Raw genomic sequence first — 18,986 nt, 5'->3', positions numbered from 1 at the left:
AAAAGGAGGTTAACTAGAATCTTCGAAGTCACGGGTGTCCCTGGGTGATAACGTGAGGAACAGGCCCCATGTGCACTGATCGGTGCAGGAGACTCAGTGCTAGAGGTGCAGCGACATCATAATTTTACTAGACTGGACACTCCAAACGGTATAGATGACATATTTATCAGTGTCAGTCAAGAAGAGAAACTGGTTGTTTTTTAGCAACAGTAACTGTAGTATTCAGGGAAGATCATGTGACTAGATAAATCATTTAAAAAAAATGACAACCTTAAAATGGCAGAAGAAACACCTTGGCTCTGAGCATTTTTTGAGAACCGTAAATAATGCAACTTATTACACTGAACTGCAGAACTACACATTTAGTATTGTGGCACTGCTGATACTGTTGACTCTGCATGATATGCTTATTTTTATAAACATATGTTTAACCAACATTTGTAATTAACTTTTTATAAAAGGATCTGGTAAATGATTAAATATGAATTTAAAGGAAGTCTTTGGCAACAGGTTTGCCTGAGACACGACCCCATATCGGCAAGTTTTTTTTGCATCAGCTGCATGTCTTGAGTGTCACAGAACATCACAACCTGTTTTTGTTCAGTGTACTGAGAACTGATGGCAAGTGCTTTGTAGTAAATCAGAAGAATCAGCTCCTGAGAAAAAAAGGTTGGGGAAAACCCCATCCATAAATCTAGAACACTACTATTCAAAACATTTTGAAAGCTTATGCTCACAGGCTGCATTCATTTGATACACTAAAAACAGTCATATTCTGAAATATTATTGCAGTTTAAAATAACTGACTTTTCAGCACCATTACTCCAGTCTTCAGTGTCAGATGATCCATCAGAAATCATTCTACACTCTCAGAAAAAAGGTACAAAAGCTGTGACTGGGACAGTACCCTTCAAAAGGGTTCTGATATGTACCATTTACGTACTAATATGTACACTTTTGGTACCAATATGTACCTTTTAGTGACCAATATGCACTCTTTAGGTACAAAGGTGTACCTTTTGGAAAGATACAGCCACAGTGACAGCTTTTGTACCTTTTTTTCTGAGACTGAATTTGCTGCTCAAGAAACATTTAAAAAAGGTTGCGTTGCTTAATATTTTTTGCTGAAACTGTGATACAGTGATAATGTGATACAGAAAAGCTCAAAAGAAAATGTATGTATATATATTTTTTTGGTAACAATTTCAAAATATGACTTTTTATCATTGCTGAACATAAGTATTACTTTACAAACTTTGAACGGTAGTGTAAATGTTAAACAAACCCACCCTCAAATGGTTTCAAACCTGTATTAATTTCTTTCTTCAGCTGAACACAAAGAAAGATATTTTGAAGGTCGGTAACCAGACAGTTGATGGACCCCATTGACTTCCATAGTAGGAAAAAAATACTATGTCTGGTTACCGACCTTCTTCAACTTGAAGACCCTAGAGATGTTCCCTACTCCGCTCAATCCAGAGGGTTGTTATGGGGGGACCGCACTGTGGTTGCAGCCGTTGTGTGTGCTGACGCGCAAATACACTATTAACACCAGACAGAAGGAGATTCACGTCACCAGATGGAAAGAAGCGTAAATGGATGGAGAAGCATAGGTTACTGTAAAGCTACGTCTTAGTTGGTGCTTATCTTGGCGAAAGCCGAGTACAAATCAGCATGAAGTTTTAACATCTACTCTCGTGTAATGGAAATCATGAAGATTTGGATACGTCCAGTGACTGCGGTGAATAGTGCTGCTGGCAACAAGGGAAAGACCTTGTGACAGCCTGGAGAGACAGCTGACAGGAGGAAAGAGACCCCAATGGGGCTGGTAAGGGTTAGCTACCCTTGTCGGCAGTATCCAGCTCTGTGTTTACAGGATGCTGGAGACACCCGCCCAATTAAAGAGGAAAATACCCCTAGAGTCTGCGAGAGCAGGGGCGGAAGATGACTCAATGGTGGACAACATGGTTAACGACTTTGGAATGGAAACGGATATGAGTATGGAGAGTACTTCACAAAAGACTAGTTCAGGTTCAGCAGTTAGCAAAGCCATTGAACTCCAAGCTTGTGTCTGTGGCTGGAGCAAGGCGACAACGGTCAGGGGTTTGAAGATTCATCAAGGGAAAATGAAATGCTTGAGGGAGAAGGGACAAGGGCCTCGCATTGATCAGTACTTCTTACGGAGTCAGTCAAGTCAGTCGAATGAAATCCAGCGACAGGAAGCAAACCACAGTTCGCAGGATATCAGCACCCCTGTCATAGAGGAGATGAGGGTTTGCACAGTTAGTGATGAACACATTGATTCTTGTGAACCCGGTCAGACTAACCAGCATAAGAGAGAAAAGAACCTCAACGGGCATAGGCCTGGAGTTAGATGGCCAAGAGCTAGTGAGAAAACTGCATGGGACACGGTAAACACAGATCTATGCTTTGCATTGGAAAGATTAACTGGTACAGTTGAAAAGAAGCTGGATAAATTTGGGGACATCATTTACGCATATGGAAGTGAGAGGTTTGGTGTGGAAAAAAGGAAGGAAAAAGTACAAACTACTCCTGGATTGTCTAGACGGCAGCAGAAAATTGAAGGGTTAGTTAGAGAAAGGAGACAGCTGAGGAAGCAATGGAAAAGAGCAGAACAAAGTCAGGAGGGACTCAATCTCTTACAAAGGGCCATAAAAGATAAGCTTGCAACATTACGCAGAGCTGAGCGCCTACGGAAATGCTACAAAAAGAAGGAACGTGCGAGGGCTAATTTCTATAAAGATCCATTCAAATTCATAAAGAAGTTATTCACCAGTGAGAAGAATGGCACTTTAAAAGCATCTAGGGTTGAGCTAGAGAGATATTTGGAGGAAACGCATTCAGATGCAAAAAGGCATGAGCCTATGTCAATTCCGTCAGACATCCCACCTGTCAATCCACCAGAATACCAAATGGAGGTCTGTGCACCTAAGTGGAAAGAGATAGAGCAGGTTGTGAGAAAGGCAAGGGCTTCATCATCTCCAGGGCCTAATGGAGTTCCGTACAGAGTGTACAAGAGTGCTTCAGGAGCTCTAAGAATTCTGTGGAAATTGATAAAAGTGGCTTGGGAAAAGCAGGTTGTACCTAGATCATGGCGCCGAGCAGGGGGAGTCTTTATACCCAAAGAAAAAGATGCTACAAGCATCAGTCAGTTTCGCCCTATTTCACTATTAAACGTCGAAGGCAAAATTTTCTTCAGCATTATTGCTCAGAGATTGTCAACCTACCTATTAAAGAATGGCTTCATTGACACTTCAGTTCAAAAAGCGGGCATTCCAGGATTCTCAGGATGCTTAGAACAGATCAGTGTTATCTGGCAACGAATACAATCAGCTAAAAAGGAGAGGAAGGAGCTCCACGTGACATTCCTGGATTTGGCTAATGCATATGGTTCAGTGCCACATGAGCTTCTTTGGGCATCATTTGATTTTTTTCAGGGTACCGATGTCGATAACAAATTTAGTGAAAGCCTATTTTGGAGATTTGCAATTTAGTTTCTCAACTCCAGAATTCAGCACTACATGGCAATGCTTAGAGGTTGGAATAATGGCAGGATGCACCATTTCTCCACTGGCTTTTACCATGGCAATGGAAGTAATCATTAGGGCATCAAAGTGGGTAGTAGGAGGAGAGCGCTTGGCTTCTGGGATGCGACTACCACCAATCAGAGCATACATGGATGACATGACAACCATGACTACAACGGTAGCCTGCACTAATCGGTTATTGGGGAAGTTAACAGATAATATTGAATGGGCACGAATGCAATTTAAGCCCTCTAAATCAAGGAGCATCTCAATAGTTAAAGGCAAGGTAGTAGATAAAATATTCTTCATTAATGGTGAGGCAATACCAACAGTTTCTCAGAAGCCAGTGAAGAGTCTAGGGAGATGGTACGATGGGGATCTAAAGGACACAGTTCGAGTGGGAGAAGTTAGACGACAAGCAGTGGAAGGGTTGAAGAGCATAAACAGCTGTGCTCTACCAGGCAAACTAAAACTCTGGTGTTTTCAGTTTGGTCTACTGCCAAGGTTGCTGTGGCCACTGACTGTGTACGAGGTTTCTTTGACAACAGTGGATAAGCTGGAAGCGTTAATAAGTTCATACATCAGGAAATGGTTGGGAGTTCCACGCTGCCTCAGCAGAGTGGGACTTTATAGTAAAGGAGTATTGCAGCTGCCAGTCTCTGCTTTAACCGAGGAGTTTAAGTGTGCCAAGGTCAGACTGGAAATGACTTTAGCAGAGTCACGAGACAAATGTGTAAGGGAGGCAGCCCCTGTGGTAAAAACTGGTAGAAAGTGGTCAGCAAAGAAATCTGTAGTAGAGGCAAAGGCTGACCTTCAAATTGGGGATATCGTGGGACAGGTACAGCATGGGAGAGGGGGTTTTGGGCTCAGTTTAGCTCCTCCTAAATGGCACAAGGCAGGCCCAGCTCAAAGGAGGAAGCTGGTAGTCAACGAGGTGCGAAAGCAGGAGGAGAGGATGAGATGTATAAAGGCCATTTCCCAGGCCAAGCAGGGAGAGTGGATGAGATGGGAGAGTGTGGAACAACGAAAAATGGGCTGGCAAGACCTTTGGTCAATGGAAGAGAGTAGGATCAGTTTCCTTATTAGGTCAACATATGATGTTCTCCCATCACCGCAGAACCTAAACCTCTGGGTAGGAGAGGATCCCTCTTGTCCTTTGTGTTCATCACCTGCCACATTAAGGCACATTTTGACAGGATGTAAGGTGGCTCTTAGCCAAGGTCGGTTTACTTGGCGCCATGACCAAGTATTGCGATGTTTGGCTTTAGCATTGGAAGGCAAGCGTAGTATGACCAATAAGTTGCCGCCTGTTCTAGCAAAACATTACACGCAGAAGACAATATTCCTCCACCCAGGCGAGCAACCACCAAGAAAAGGTGCTAACACCAATTCTCGCCCAGGACAACTGGAAGCTGCTGGGGACTGGAAGATGCTGGCTGATCTTGATCAACGGCTTATTTTTCCACCTGAGATTGCCACCACTAACCTACGACCAGATATTGTTTTGTGGTCTGGATCAGCACGCATTGTTCAACTGATAGAGTTAACAGTGCCATGGGAGGATTCGGTAGATGAGGCATATGAGAGGAAGAAATTGCGGTATGCTCATCTGGCCACTGAAGCAGAACAGCGAGGATGGAGAGTCCAGGTTTATCCAGTGGAAGTGGGTTGTCGAGGTTTTGTGGCACACTCTACAACCCGGTTCCTCAGAGACATCGGATTCAGTGGTCAAGAGTTGCGTCGCACAGTAAAGAACTTATCTGAAGCAGCAGAAAGGAGCAGCAACTGGCTGTGGTTGAGACGGAAAGATTCTAGCTGGCTGAGTACAGGTCGCCATGCTACGGTTTCGTAGAATTCTTGAAAACTTGAAGGGTGTTGGTTTATTTGTATAGGTTGTATAGTATTCACAGTCATTACGTTCCTGTGTATATTGCGTGAATGACGGGATGTTGGGCAGATATTGTGTTTTGCGGTAGGTGGTATGCCATACGGAACCGTTGCCACTGAAACTGCATATTAACGCTCCAGTGAGGCTCGACAGCCTTAGTCAAACGGGTTGGCGCGTATGGTTGGGTTGCGGAGAGATTGTGAGATTGTGGTTAGGTCTCAGCAGCACTGTTGGTTTATTTGTAGAGGTTGTATAGTATTTACAGTCATTACGTTCCTCTGTATATTGCGTGAATGACGGGTGGTTGGGCAGATATTGTGATTTGCGGTAGGTGGTATGCCATACGGAACCGTTGCCACTGAAACTGCATATTAACGTACCAGTGGGGCTCGACAGCCTTAGTTAAACGGGTTGGCGCGTATGGTTGGGTTGCGGAGAGATTGTGAGATTGTGGTTAGGTCTCAGCAGCAAGAGGGAAGTAGAGGTCGGTAAGCTGGGCTGAGTTGAGTGGGGGACGGAGGGGGGTGACTCTGGGACGCCAGAGTCACTGTCGAGCCCTCTTGAGGTGTCGTGGGCTAGTCGACGAAACACTGAGGACGGAAGGTGCCCACTTGAAGACCCTAGAGATGTTCCCTACTCCGCTCAATCCAGAGGGTTGTTATGGGGGGACCGCACTGTGGTTGCAGCCGTTGTGTGTGCTGACGCGCAAATACACTATTAACACCAGACAGAAGGAGATTCACGTCACCAGATGGAAAGAAGCGTAAATGGATGGAGAAGCATAGGTTACTGTAAAGCTACGTCTTAGTTGGTGCTTATCTTGGCGAAAGCCGAGTACAAATCAGCATGAAGTTTTAACATCTACTCTCGTGTAATGGAAATCAAAATATCATCTTTTATGTTCAGCAGAAGAAAGAAATCATTGCAGGTTTGAAACAACTTGAGGATGAGTTATAATTCTTTAATGAGAATTATCATTAAAGGGATAGTTCACCCAAAAATGAAAATTCTGTCAGTATTGACTCACCCTCATGTTGTTCCAACCCCGTAAGACTTTTGTTCATCTTCAGAACACAAATTAAGATATTTTTGATGAAATCTGAGAGGTGGATCACTCCTCCATAGGCTTCTTCAGGGATTGAAACTTGCCAGCCCCGAAAAGTTATTAAAGACATCATTAAAATAGTCCAAGTGACTACAGTGGCTCAATCTTAAGTTTATCAAGCGATGAGAATACTTTTTGTGCGCAAAAACAAAACAAAAATAACGACTTTATTTCAACTATTCATTTCCTTCTCTGTGGGCCTCAAATGAGTTCACGTTGTGTAATAGCGTAGTGCTTCTGATAGCGTGAACTCACTCGAGGCCCACAGAGAAAGAAATTAATAGTTGAAATAAAGTCATTATTTTTGTTTTGCGCACAAAAAGTATTCTCGTCGCTTGATAAACTTAAGATTGATCTTAATTTGTGTTCCGAAGATGAACGAAAGCCTTAGGGGGTTGGAGCAACATGAGGGTGAGTAATTACTGACAGAATCCCTTTAAGTGAACTATTCATTTAAGACTGAAGAGAATGCTTCCCCCTGTGGGAAATAAATGTCATCACGTTGAAGAAAATACACAAATTATAATGCATTTAACCATTTATTTCCTCTTACACACAAACATCAGGCAGATAGAACACCCTTATTTGACAAAAAGCAAACACACGTTCACAAGTTTTGTCCTCTAAAACAAACCATGGAACTGCAAGACTGACCTGGATAAAAGCAAACTTGAAGTGTTTACTATGGTAAGAACTATAAATGAAACCCTGCAGTCAGAATGAAAGCCAAGAACACACATTTTACCTGTTACTGACAGGTATAGGAACATACGTTAGTATGTTCAGTGCATGATATTCACCCATTAGCTTTGATGACAACATTAATCAGACTCATATATGAATATAACGCCGAAATGAAAACATTTGTACTGTAAACTAGTATATTACTTCAGGTAGTACCATTTTAGGTAGTAGTGGGTTTAAATTTTGTCTTGAAAGTAACTAATTCGTATTAAAAGTGTTTCAACATAGCTGGAGGCTTGATAAGTTTGAGAAGAAAGGTTTTGGATTAAAAACACCAAAACATCTCTTCTAATGCAATGTGTCAGACAGATGGGGAAAGGCTGCAGGCATGTCCAAAAAAAAATGTGAAAGAAATGAAAATCAGATTTCGAATTTGATTTCCACTTTAGTGAGTGATCATGGCACAAAAGCAATGTATGCATTAAAACAGCTTCTTGTTACACTTTGTAAAAGGAAAAAAACATCTTTCATCATCATATAAAACATGAGGCATCCTCAAAACTGGCTTACAGTCACACCCAGCACCCATATCACACACCCTATTCAAATTTTACAGAAACATTTACAACCTGCCTGACACAAGCAAAAACCAAATATAGTTTTCCCCGTCATGTACTTCCTGAAGATAAACCACACAAATTATGAATTCAAACTTATGTTGCTGAACCACATCAGTCTTCTTACACAATATACACCTCAAAAGTCTTTAGGGTAAAAGGGGAAAATCACAAAGCACTAATTACAACAGAATGCAATCCAAAGTCTTCAGTGCACATGCGCACACACACAAAAACCCTTTAAATAGAACAGCGTCTTGTTTAGTCTCTAAACGGAGGCAAAAATACGCATGTATCGTAACATAAGATCACTCATCAAAACTGCTTCAACTTCAAGTATAACAGGGTTGTATCAGGGAACGTGTAAGGCAAGATACACTTCTACAGCTCCAAACTACACATCTACAAAATAACAGACTGGAACTGGGAACATTCAGGAATCTTCTGTAATTTCATGGCTTGAATAATATGATGCGATTGTGAAATTTCGACTGCACGCTTGTTGATAAAAGATCTGAAGATACTAATGTCTTATTGAAAATTAACAAAAACAATGATGGTGAAACAGGAAGTAGTGATTAGATTTCACAAAATCTATGATGGAACGACAAAGGTGATCACTGATCTGCTGAGTATAAAGGCTATCCTTATGTGCACGCACACACACGTATTACAAACTTGGTCGCTCAATGCCATTTTGAGTATGTATGTGTGTGCTGAAGAGAACTGCTTCTTTTCCTTCCAGACGTGTCACAACAGCGCAGCGTTGTGGAAGCACTGAGGAACGCAGAATAACTCCTTTTATTCAGAGGCTTTATGGGGTTTCCATGGCAACGGTCCACAGGCACAGGCCTATTGACCCAGTAGAAAAAAAAAGACTTAAGAACATAAAAGTAGTTAATTCCACTGTCATGTTTTATTCTCTCGGCTGAAACTTTAAACCAGAGGAAAAAAAATCCATGCAGTTCAGCCTTACATAGAGAGTCTGCTGAGAAGGTCTGGATAATAGATTATTTCCTCATACTGATGTCATCATCCTTCAGAACAAATTTCTTCCTCAACGCTTCAGATATAAGAGAGGCAGAATCTTCCTCCCTCAGTGAGGTGCACCCACGGTTATATCTGAATACAGTACACAATAACATTATTCACTATAATATTTATTAATAAAAAAAAATAATAGGTATTAATATGCTATCAATATATATTAAAATAATAATTATACATTTAACATGTAAAACTCAATTACATGAATTATTAATTATATAAATTAAATAAAAAATAATAGGCATCAAAACACCATTACTATTGATTTACAAATATTATTATTGTAAATATTAATCAATAGCAATGATAAAATAATATATATTATAATTATTGGTCACAAAACACAACAGCACCAACTGTATTAATGAATTAAGGAAAATTTCTAGCCCTTATGGTTCAAAAGTTTAGCATAAACATGAGCGCAACTTTGGGCAGTTGGTGGCGCTAGAGAGATTGGGTTAGAGACTCCAAATTTGCTATGGTAACAAATTCCATTACTCTCCTGCAAGCGTTTCTATGGGCTGCCATAGTCTCAAAATAAGTAGAATAATAATATAATATTAATACAATGATAAATATTAATACAAGGCTTTACAGAAGAATAAAAACAATTCTTAAAACAGCACAAACCCCCCCCCCCCCCCCCACCAAATTTCTGCATAGTCAGTGTCATGCTGGTGTTGAAACATTGCTCACCTGTCCTTGCTCATCTTCATGCGGTTCATGTCTTTCAGGATGTCCATTACATCAGCAAAGCTTGTCGATTTTGAAAGAGAGACTGTGTCTTCCTCTGGCTCCCGAAAGTCCATAGTAGGGTGATCAAGATCAAAAGTCGCAGATGCTGTCATGGAAACTGGCGGCACAGGATCAGGCACCAGCTCTGACAACTCTTCCTCTTCATCCTCTTCCTCCTCCTCTTCTTCTTCCTCTTCTGTGACATCACTAATGACAAAGGAGGCTGTGGGAGCAGCCTGGTAAGCAGCGGTCTCAAAAGGAGCCATGGAGAAGCCCACACTAGTGTCGTCAGGGGACAGCAGGTCAGGGGTGATGGGGTTCGAATCTGAAACGCGTCACAAATTTTATGTAGTACTACAGGTCAAAACATTTTGAAGCAAATACATTTCTGCTACTGCATACTAGTCTTAATTTTGAGTCTAAAGCCAAATACATCTTGAGTATTAACTTGCCAATGTCAAAAAATAAGAACCCAAGAGAAAGTAAATTATATAGAATTAAATGATTTAGTCAAATACTCAACCTGATTCTGAAGCGACGATCTTGGCGATCTGGGCTCGGAGTCGAGTCAGCTCATCTTGTAAAGCTGTGGTGCGGTTTAGAGCGGTAACACCTGGTTTCCTCAGACCCTCGACTCGCCTGCCTTCTCGTCTGAAGTTGGGCACAGACGAGTTCCTGTGCATGATCAGCAGCGGTGTTGGCCTCCACTCATGCCTCAGGGGACGTGTGTCACTCCTGACACACAGCAAGACAGCATTGGGATTAAATTCATTCATTTAATATTTTAGTGAGGATCCAACACTCAATTCAAATTCTACTTTAAATCCTATAAAACACCATTAAAAAGCATTAAAACAAGGAAATCCGGTGCACTAGCATGACAGACTTACCTCACTCTGGCATAGGTCTCCTCCTCATCATCTGCAATCCAGGCAATATCTGCCAGTGTAGGCACCAGTGGACCATCCAAAGAGCGCATTGGAGGAAGACCTGGGAGTTCCTTAAGAACACAAGCAGAAAATAGCCGTTCCTTTAGTTTTAACCCTTATAAGCTATTCTGTCATTTTTTTACTGATTTTATTTTATTCTTTATATATATATATATATATATATATATATATATATATATATATATATATAAATGGTTTTCACAATCTTAGTTTTTGGGAATTTTGTTTAAACATTCTAAACAAACAAAAAAATGGACTTCATTTGATGAGTCTCATAATTTATCATTTCATTTATAAGTCATCATAAAAAAGGTCCCGCCAACCATAGGGAAATCATGGGAAAGACCCTAATACAGAGCTTCTTTTTTATAAAGAGGTGTTGAATAAAATCTATATATCAGCTCAATGTTGAACAAACATAGACACAAATAAAGGGGCGGGATTACAAAACATTTAGTGCAAAAACTCGCACACCAACCTATCTGCTGCAAAAATGACCCTTCAAAATGATTTTTTTTTAAAAGCAGCACAATTTGACACATGATAGTTGTTGGATAATGTCTAAATAAATATCCAAATGTATATTTCCTAAGCATAAAATCTCAAATACTTGTGCAAAGGGTGGATGCATAGGACACTTCAGCCATCTACTGGACCATTAACGTTAAAACATGATTTTGACCTGACATGAAGTCATGTTATACTTCTGTTTTGGCAGCAATGATTTACTTTGGCCTGGTTTTACAGACAACACTTAGATTAAACCAGGATTAAGCCTTAGTTCAATTAGGACATTTAAGTAGCTTTTTTAAACATGCCTTAGAAAAAAACATTACTGGTGTGCATCTTGAGACAAAACAATGTCACTGACATATTTTAAGATATACCAGTGGAAGTTGCTTTCAGTTAAAACAGCTCAAACATGCAGTTTAATCTGTGACTAGCTAAAGACTTGTCTGTGAAACCAGGGGTTTATGTTTCAACTGTTTATGTTTATAGAAGTGTAGATTTAAATAAATGGTAAATAACATCTAGATGATTATTGTTGGTAATAGATGATAAATTACATCTAAATGACCTAAAAATCCAAAAAGAGCAGCATATTTTTATTGTTACTTCAGGGAAATTAGTGTTAAAACATTTCATTTAAAAAAATGTGACTATTTTCCTTCTTCGAAAATATGAGCGTTAACTTGCAAAGCAAATTTATTTAAATTGCACATTTCATACACTATGGCAATTCAAAGTGCTTTACAGAATATAATTAAAATAATCACAAAATAAAAACAAGGAAAATTAAAACAGTTATAAAAGAAAGTAAAAGAGATCTGATACAGTTATAAAATGAATTAAAAGAGTAAAAAGATGATAAATAGATGATAAACTTCTCATCTAGCAAAACAGCGGAGTATCATATTTTTCCACAACTCACAGTTTTACTATGAGATTTTCCCATGGTGATTAAACTGTGTCTGTGGAGTTCTTACAACACTTTTCAATCTTTAGCTCAACCACCTGCTGATACGGGTGCATGAAAGCATATGCTTGTTAATATGAACAATGTTTATTCCCATACCTGGAAACAAGCCCTGGGACAGGGTTTAAGAGGCAGCGTAGAACCAATTCTTCTCACCACACTACGAGTTGATCCATGTGGTTTATTTTGCCAAATAGGGATTACCTCCTAAAGAGCAAGTAAACAAAAAAAAAGCATTTTAAAATATATATAAACACTGACAGAACATTAATAAAATAGCGATTTTAGATGTTTATTTACTTACTGCTTCTGTCTCCATTTTTCTGAAGGTGTCGAAAGAAAGCACTGCAGCCTTGGATTGTACAGTGGTGTTTTGATTATTATTATAGCACACTGAACATGTTCATCTGGGACAAGGGTTCCTTTGCTTTGAAAAATTAGCAAGAAGAACATAAAGTTAAAACAAAAAACAAACTATACTTTATGTGCAAACACCACTTTGAATGCAGATCAAGAGATCATGAGCATAAAGTTAGTGAATTTTTTTTTTTTTTTAGTTGCTGCAGACTCCTTTTGTGTTAGTTTGTGTAAATCAAGTGAATAAAGTAAATAAAGCGTTGAGCAGTGTAAGGCAAGCAAAGGTGTTTTTATGACGCGCAATCGCTCTATAGTACAATTTATTTATATACGTAATAAATTAAGAAGTAAATGATCTGATAAGTTGAGTACTACATTTATAAATAAGAGTAAAGAAATAAAAATGGGAAATTAAATGAACAGACGATAATGCTATACGTTATGCGGTAGAACAGAGTAACAGTGTAAATTTTAAACATTAACAAACACAATAAAACCTCAAATGAAAACAAGAAGGTAAACAAATCAAAGGCGTCCTGTGACCCCCATTTCTTCTTTTAGCATCACAGCTAACACACGACCTCATAATGTACTGCTGCTAATTATGCATTTAGAAAATATATAAGACATACCGTGTGTGGTCAGATTAGATCGGTTTATTTTTTCTGCACTGGTGCAGATTATTATGGTTTATGTGTTGTGAATGTCCGGGCTTCCTTTCTCCCTGTTCCGTTAGCCGGTTAGCCGTTTAGACGTTAGCCCAGCGCGCCCCCGACTAATACTGCAAGCGGTAGTGCATGAGTCGGAAGTGCTTGTGGTAACATCGTCCTGTGCAAAATAAAAGTAATCTTGCAAACAAAGTTAAAATATACCGCTTTGAAACGATTTTTTTTATATATATGTAAATAGATTTTATATTTTATATGCTTACACAAGTATACAGACGCATTTGGTTAATTTAAATATACATAAAAACAAAATAAAAGTCACCGTGCAGATGGAAGTTAATATACAGTACCTGCTTGGCCATACTGCATTGAAGCAAATGTTGATTTAGAAACAAATATATAGAGGGAGATATTTTCAGCTGGTACATTCTGCAACGACATTTCGATTGTAATTGGGAATTTGAGGGAAAGGGAATTGTAATTGGGAAATGAGCGAATCTATTATCTGACTGGTGACAGATTCACTGCAGAGGCATCAAAACACATGACAGGGCATCATGCGGAGCGTCCCGATCAGCTGGTCGTTATATGGGATCATTAAAAACTAAGGTAAGATGAATGCTCATATTTGGTGCTTTTCGATTTTTGTAATAAATTTTAGTGCCAAGGTTAGAGAAACACATAAAACATGACCACAATGAGTGGTCCATAAGTGGATACTGCTGAAGAGTTTTAATCTGGAGAGATAATATGATCTATCAAGGATTCCGAAAAGATATCGTTTATTAATACGGTATATATATATATATATATATATATGATATTATGCGATATATATATTATTGTGGATTCTAGACACAGAAGTGCGACATTGTGATGCAATTTGGCGCCTGCAGCAACTGCACTATCAACAATCCACATCTTGTACTGTGTTTTGGGCCTGATTATTGCTTCGAAATTAAATGACTGAATTCTTAAAGCAGCTGTGAGCATCTGTACATTGTCGTTTTTTTTTTAATCTTAGATGAACCACATAATTACTGGACCTGGGTATTTGCTGTAATATTGGGCTCAAGTAGGCCATTTTGCATGAATCTGTGTCTTTTGTTTGAATGTATGCATTTCCTGAATATGAAATGGCTGTGTGTGGATTTGTTTCAGTTAGCTAAGCTTTAGATGTTTTCACCATGCTTTTCTATCCTTTTGCTAAGGCATTCAGAAAATAGTAACGGCAAGTATTAAAATAGTACAACAAATAAAATATTAGTTAAAAAAAGAGATACAATGAATGGTAAAACTATATAGAAAAAGACAAAATATAACAAAATGATATAATATTTATAATTTATATTGAAATATATATTTATAATACTTGTGTGTGTGTGTGTGTGTATGTATATTAATATGAGAGGAAGAGGAGGTGGTTTACTTTGTACAAACCATTTTTTATATGCACAATACATTCTCATTGTATATGTATGTATATATATATATGTATACATATACAATTAGAATGGCTTGTGCATATAAAACATGGTTTGTACAAAGTAAACCACCTCCTCTTCCTCTCATATTGCAGGTGTCTTGTAAACTGGAGAGAATGCTGATGAGGATGGAGAGAAGGAAGAGGAAGAATTCCAGATGCCGACACAGCAATGGCCAGTCGTTCCATCACTGAGTCCTGTACTGGAAGGGTTAACTTTTTTTGACTGGTCAACTCTCAATCTCAGCAGTGAGACCTCATGGACCACAGAGCTCAGAGAGACAAAAGCAGGGCCAGCTACTTTGGAAATGTTAAGAATAGGTAAGGTTTGGTTAGGACTAAAGGATAGATTAAAAAGAAATCATTAATGTGTAGCTTAAGCTCATAAAGAGACCTGTGTCATCTTGTCTTTAGACTGGGATCAAAGCTGCCGTCTGGAATTTCGCAGCCTCCAGGCTTCATCACTGCTCAATGTTCCATTGGCGCTCAGAGTGTGTTGGGGAACAGTGTTGGGCAGGAGAGCGGCAAAGGACATCACCAAATACGAAACCCCAAACTAAGACAGTACTATCTAAAGGGTAAGTGAATGACCATTAACAACGATTGACAATTAGCTTCTGATTTGTTAGGCACCTAACCACACACCTATACAGAAACAGTGTTTAATTATAAAGTAACTTTTTTGATTATGGCACATTAAGTTAGAAACATAAATAAAATTTAGTACTTCATAAAGGGTTTACACTACCGGTAAGATTTATAAAAAAAGAAAAGAAAAAAAGAAGAAGAAATTTACACTTTTATACAGCAAGGATGCATTAAAGCTCCAGTTGGTAGCTTTTGTAAACAACTATTTGTTAAAACTCTCATTATGTCCTGAAAGTAGAATATGAGACAGATAATCTGTGAAAAAAATCAAGCTCCTCTGGCTCCTCCCTGTGGTCCTACTGCCATTTGCAGAAATACACCGCTCCCGGTCAGAAACAACCAATCAGAGCCAGGAGGAATGTCTTAGCAGTGTCAATCACGCTCGTCAATCACGCTCGCGTAATGGCAATACGCGCTGATCACCCCTCTCTTGCACAGCGCGAGCGCGTACCGTCGTTCGGGACTCTCTTGTTCAAACTCGTTCATCCAAATGAACAAATCTTTTTTGCGAGTCATTTCGTTCATTCAACGAACGAAATGACTCGAAAAAAGATTTGTTCATTTGGATGAACGAGTTCGAACAGGATCACGAACGTGCATCACAGAACAGAGATTTGTGCTTATAAAGGCGAGCATTTGTGCTTATAAAACTTAAAGTTTTTTATTTATTTTTGAAATGACCGATCGTTTCACTAGATAAGACCCTTATTCATCGTCTGGTATCGTTTAAAACCCTTTGAATCTGCGCTGAAACTGTCATTTGGTCCTTGAAACGTTTGTGTCCTATTGAAGTCCATTATATGGAGAAAAAGCCTGGAATGTTTTCATCAAAAAACGTGCAACCTTATAAAGTTACATGTATTGCAAAATACATAAGTATTTGAGGACCAAGTTTGTAGTCAAAGTATGGGCAGGCCATAGTCAATGTAAAGCATATTGTTGATGTTTCGTCCCTATTAGTGAATGTTCCATAACTGTTTATAATCCGCCGTCATCGGTGGTCCTGCTTACTAGCCTGCGCGTTCACGGCAGCCTCCGCTGTGGGGGAGGAGCTGTGGAGGGAGGGCTGTAGCGCAACAGAGAGCAAGGGGGTTGGACCTGTAAGTTGTGCTTGTTCAAATTTTCAGGCTAAGTCAACATTTTCTCAAAACTCCCTACTGCAGCTTTAAATTGATCAAGATCGAAACCTTTAAAGTGACAGTAAAGACTTTGAAACAAAGATATTTGTTTCAAATAAACTTTCTATTCATCAAAGAATGCTGAAAATAATTGATCACATATTCCACAAACATATTAAGCAGAACGACTCGGTTACTAACGTAACCTCGGTTCCCTGAGAGGAGGGAACGAGTATTGCGTAAGTAGCTTACGCTATGGGAAAACTCCTTTTCTCGAGAATATTGAAGTCTTTATGTAAAACGCATTGCAGCTGCACAGCTGACAGCAATGAACGAAGGCAGCTCGGTCATTGGCTGTGCTGCGGCAATTTGCTCGAACCAATGACGGGGCGACTCTGAATGCGCGACCAATGAGCGCGCGTCAGAGCCCGCCAAGATGGGCGTGGCCAAGAGCTATATATTGGGCGCCCCGTCATGAGAGTTCTTTAGGTTAAAACGACTGAAGCGAACTAACCAAGCACAAGCACGGCAGCTTACGCAATACTCGTTCCCTCCTCTCAGGGAACCGAGGTTACGTTAGTAACCGAGTCGTTCCCTTTCGAGAGGTCTCTCCTATTGCGTAAGTAGCTTACGCTATGGGAACACCATGCAAAACGCCGTGCGTGCTGAACTTCGCCTTATGATAGCCAGAGGCAGGTGCCTGAGCTAAAAAAGCAAAGTTATCATCCAACTAGCCGGCAGAGGCGAGCTTTATATGTGGGAAAGAATACAGAGCGGCTAGAAGGCGCTCAGTGTGACACAAGCACATACATAATCTAGATACGAACTCGTAGTTCAACTAGCATCATGCTGATAGTACATTGGAATGCAGTGTCGGGACCTGTAGGTTGTAGAACCTGATAAATGTGGACGGTGAGGCCCAGCCTGCCGCCGCACAAATATCCTCGATCGGTATCCCGCTCGACCATGCCCAGGAAGAAGCCACACTCCTGGTGGAGTGTGCTTTGACTCCCCAGGGGCATTGAAGTCCCTTAGCTTCATAAGCCAGCGCTATAGCTTCAACTATCCAGTGAGAGATTCTCTGCTTTGAAACGGCGGAACCTTTCGTACGGCCGCCAAAGCATACAAACAGTTGTTCTGTCTGTCTGAATAGGGCAGAACGCTCCAAATACACTCTGAGAGCCCTAACGGGGCAGAGTAGATTAGCGTCGTGTTCGTCTGCTGGGGACGATAGCGCAGTTAGGGAGATAACCTGTGGTCTGAAGGGAGTGGTGAGCACTTTAGAAATATACCCATGTTTCGGTCTAAGGACGACCCTGCAGTCGTTAGGTCCGAATTCTAGGCAGGCAGCGCTTGTCGAAAGCGCGTGCAGGTCGCCCACTCTCTTGACCGAGGCGAGTGCCAGCAAGAGCGCAGTCTTGAGCGAGAGCTGTTTAAGGTGCACGGTTCGGAGTGGTTCGAACGGAGGCCCTTTAAGAGCGTCTAGGACAGTAGCTAGGTCCCAGATCGGCACTGAGGGGGGGCGTGAAGGGTTCATCCTCCTAGCGCCCCTTAGGAAACGAATAATTAGGTCGTTTCTTCCCAATGGACGTTCCATTACAGGGTCGTGTGATGCTGTGATGGCCGCCACATATACTCTGAGCGTGGAGGGGGCGCGGCCCGCCTCCAGAAGCCCTTGTAGAAAAGCGAGTACGTTCGTAATCTCGCATGTTTCAGGGTTCAGGCCCTTGGCATTACAGCAGACACTGAACACTTTCCATTTCTGGGCATATAAGCGTCTCGTGGAGGGCGCCCGCGCCTCAGCGATGGTTTTTAGTGCTCCGCTCGTGAGGTTCCTGGGAACCCGTTGAGGGGCGATGCATGAAGGGCCCACAGATCGGGGCGGGGATGAAATATCATCCCGTTGGCCTGACTGAGGAGGTCTGGCCTCAGTGGAATCGGCCGTGGTGCAGATTGCATTTGCATCAGATCTGGAAACCATGTTTGGTTCTTCCAGAGTGGGGCTATCAGCAGCACTGCGTCTTTCTCCTCTCTGACCCGACTGATGACCTGCGGTAGCATCGCGATCGGGGGAAAGGCATATAAGGGACGGCTCGGCCAGCTCTGGGCGAGCGCATCCATGCTTTTCGTGAAGAAAAGAGGGCAGTGCGCGTTCTCCTTGGAGGCGAAGAGGTCGATCTCCGCTTTGCCAAAGGTTTTCCATAACCAGTGAATCGTCAGCGGGTTGAGAGCCCATTCTCCTGGGAGAATTTTGTCTCTGGATAGCATGTCCGCCCCCTGGTTCAGGGCACCTGGCACATGCGCTGCTCTCAGCGAGCGCAAGTTGTGCTGGGACCATAAAATTAGTCTCCTGGCCATTGAATGCATGGAGCTCGACCTGAGTCCACCCTGGCGATTTATGTACGATACTACCGTCATGTTGTCCGTTCGGACCAAGACGTGTTCGTTTCTCAGCTGTGGGAGCAGGGCTCTGAGAGCCAAAGCGACCGCTTTCATTTCCAGACAGTTTATGTGTAGGCGCTTCTCCGGGTTTGACCAAAAGCCGGAGACAGGCCTGCCCTCGTAAAGGGCCCCCCAACCTATTTTGGAGGCATCTGTCGTTATCATCTTTCTCCTTGTGTTCACACCCAGACTCACGCCTGACTGGTACCATTCGGCGGC

The 18,986-nt window shown here is 41.1% G+C and overlaps 2 protein-coding genes across 3 annotated transcripts in view; one reads left to right on the top strand and one right to left on the bottom strand.

The window, feature by feature from the left end:
- Positions 1–7,067: 7,067 nt before the first annotated feature.
- Positions 7,068–13,218, bottom strand: mtfr1l (mitochondrial fission regulator 1-like). The gene is made up of 8 exons (XM_077239605.1): positions 13,041–13,218; positions 12,356–12,478; positions 12,151–12,258; positions 10,515–10,624; positions 10,148–10,359; positions 9,586–9,949; positions 8,819–8,964; positions 7,068–8,694 (listed from the first exon to the last, which is right to left on the bottom strand). The coding sequence occupies exons 2-7, from the start codon at positions 12,368–12,370 to the stop codon at positions 8,853–8,855; spliced, it is 921 nt and encodes a 306-aa protein (XP_077095720.1). The 5' UTR covers positions 12,371–12,478; positions 13,041–13,218; the 3' UTR covers positions 7,068–8,694; positions 8,819–8,852.
- The window catches only part of LOC143747105 (oxidation resistance protein 1), a 25,912-nt gene continuing 20,111 nt past the window's right edge, over positions 13,186–18,986 (top strand). The window contains exons 1-3 of one of the 2 annotated variants that reach the window (XM_077239599.1): positions 13,186–13,685; positions 14,656–14,880; positions 14,974–15,137. In XM_077239599.1, coding sequence (XP_077095714.1) covers positions 14,819–14,880; positions 14,974–15,137 — 226 coding nt within the window. In that variant the 5' untranslated portion in view covers positions 13,186–13,685; positions 14,656–14,818. The remainder of the gene's footprint in view (positions 13,686–14,655; positions 14,881–14,973; positions 15,138–18,986) is intronic. The other variant, XM_077239600.1, reaches the window with a different exon arrangement.

Source organism: Siphateles boraxobius, unplaced genomic scaffold (genome assembly GCF_051911475.1).
Source record: "Siphateles boraxobius isolate OS27281-9 unplaced genomic scaffold, OSU_SipBor_1 22, whole genome shotgun sequence".
Lineage (NCBI taxonomy): Eukaryota > Metazoa > Chordata > Actinopteri > Cypriniformes > Leuciscidae > Siphateles > Siphateles boraxobius.
The sequence above is the reverse complement of the archived record's forward strand: the minus strand, read 5'-3'. Positions and strand labels throughout refer to the sequence as shown.

What these genes read in the sequence shown, in the direction of transcription:
- mtfr1l (XM_077239605.1), bottom strand. An exon ending in GAGACCTATGCCAGAGTGAG is followed by an intron (nt 10,360 to 10,514) that starts GTAAGTCTGTCA and finishes GCTGTGTGTCAG; the next exon opens with GAGTGACACACGTCCCCTGA. An exon ending in GATCGTCGCTTCAGAATCAG is followed by an intron (nt 9,950 to 10,147) that starts GTTGAGTATTTG and finishes GACGCGTTTCAG; the next exon opens with ATTCGAACCCCATCACCCCT.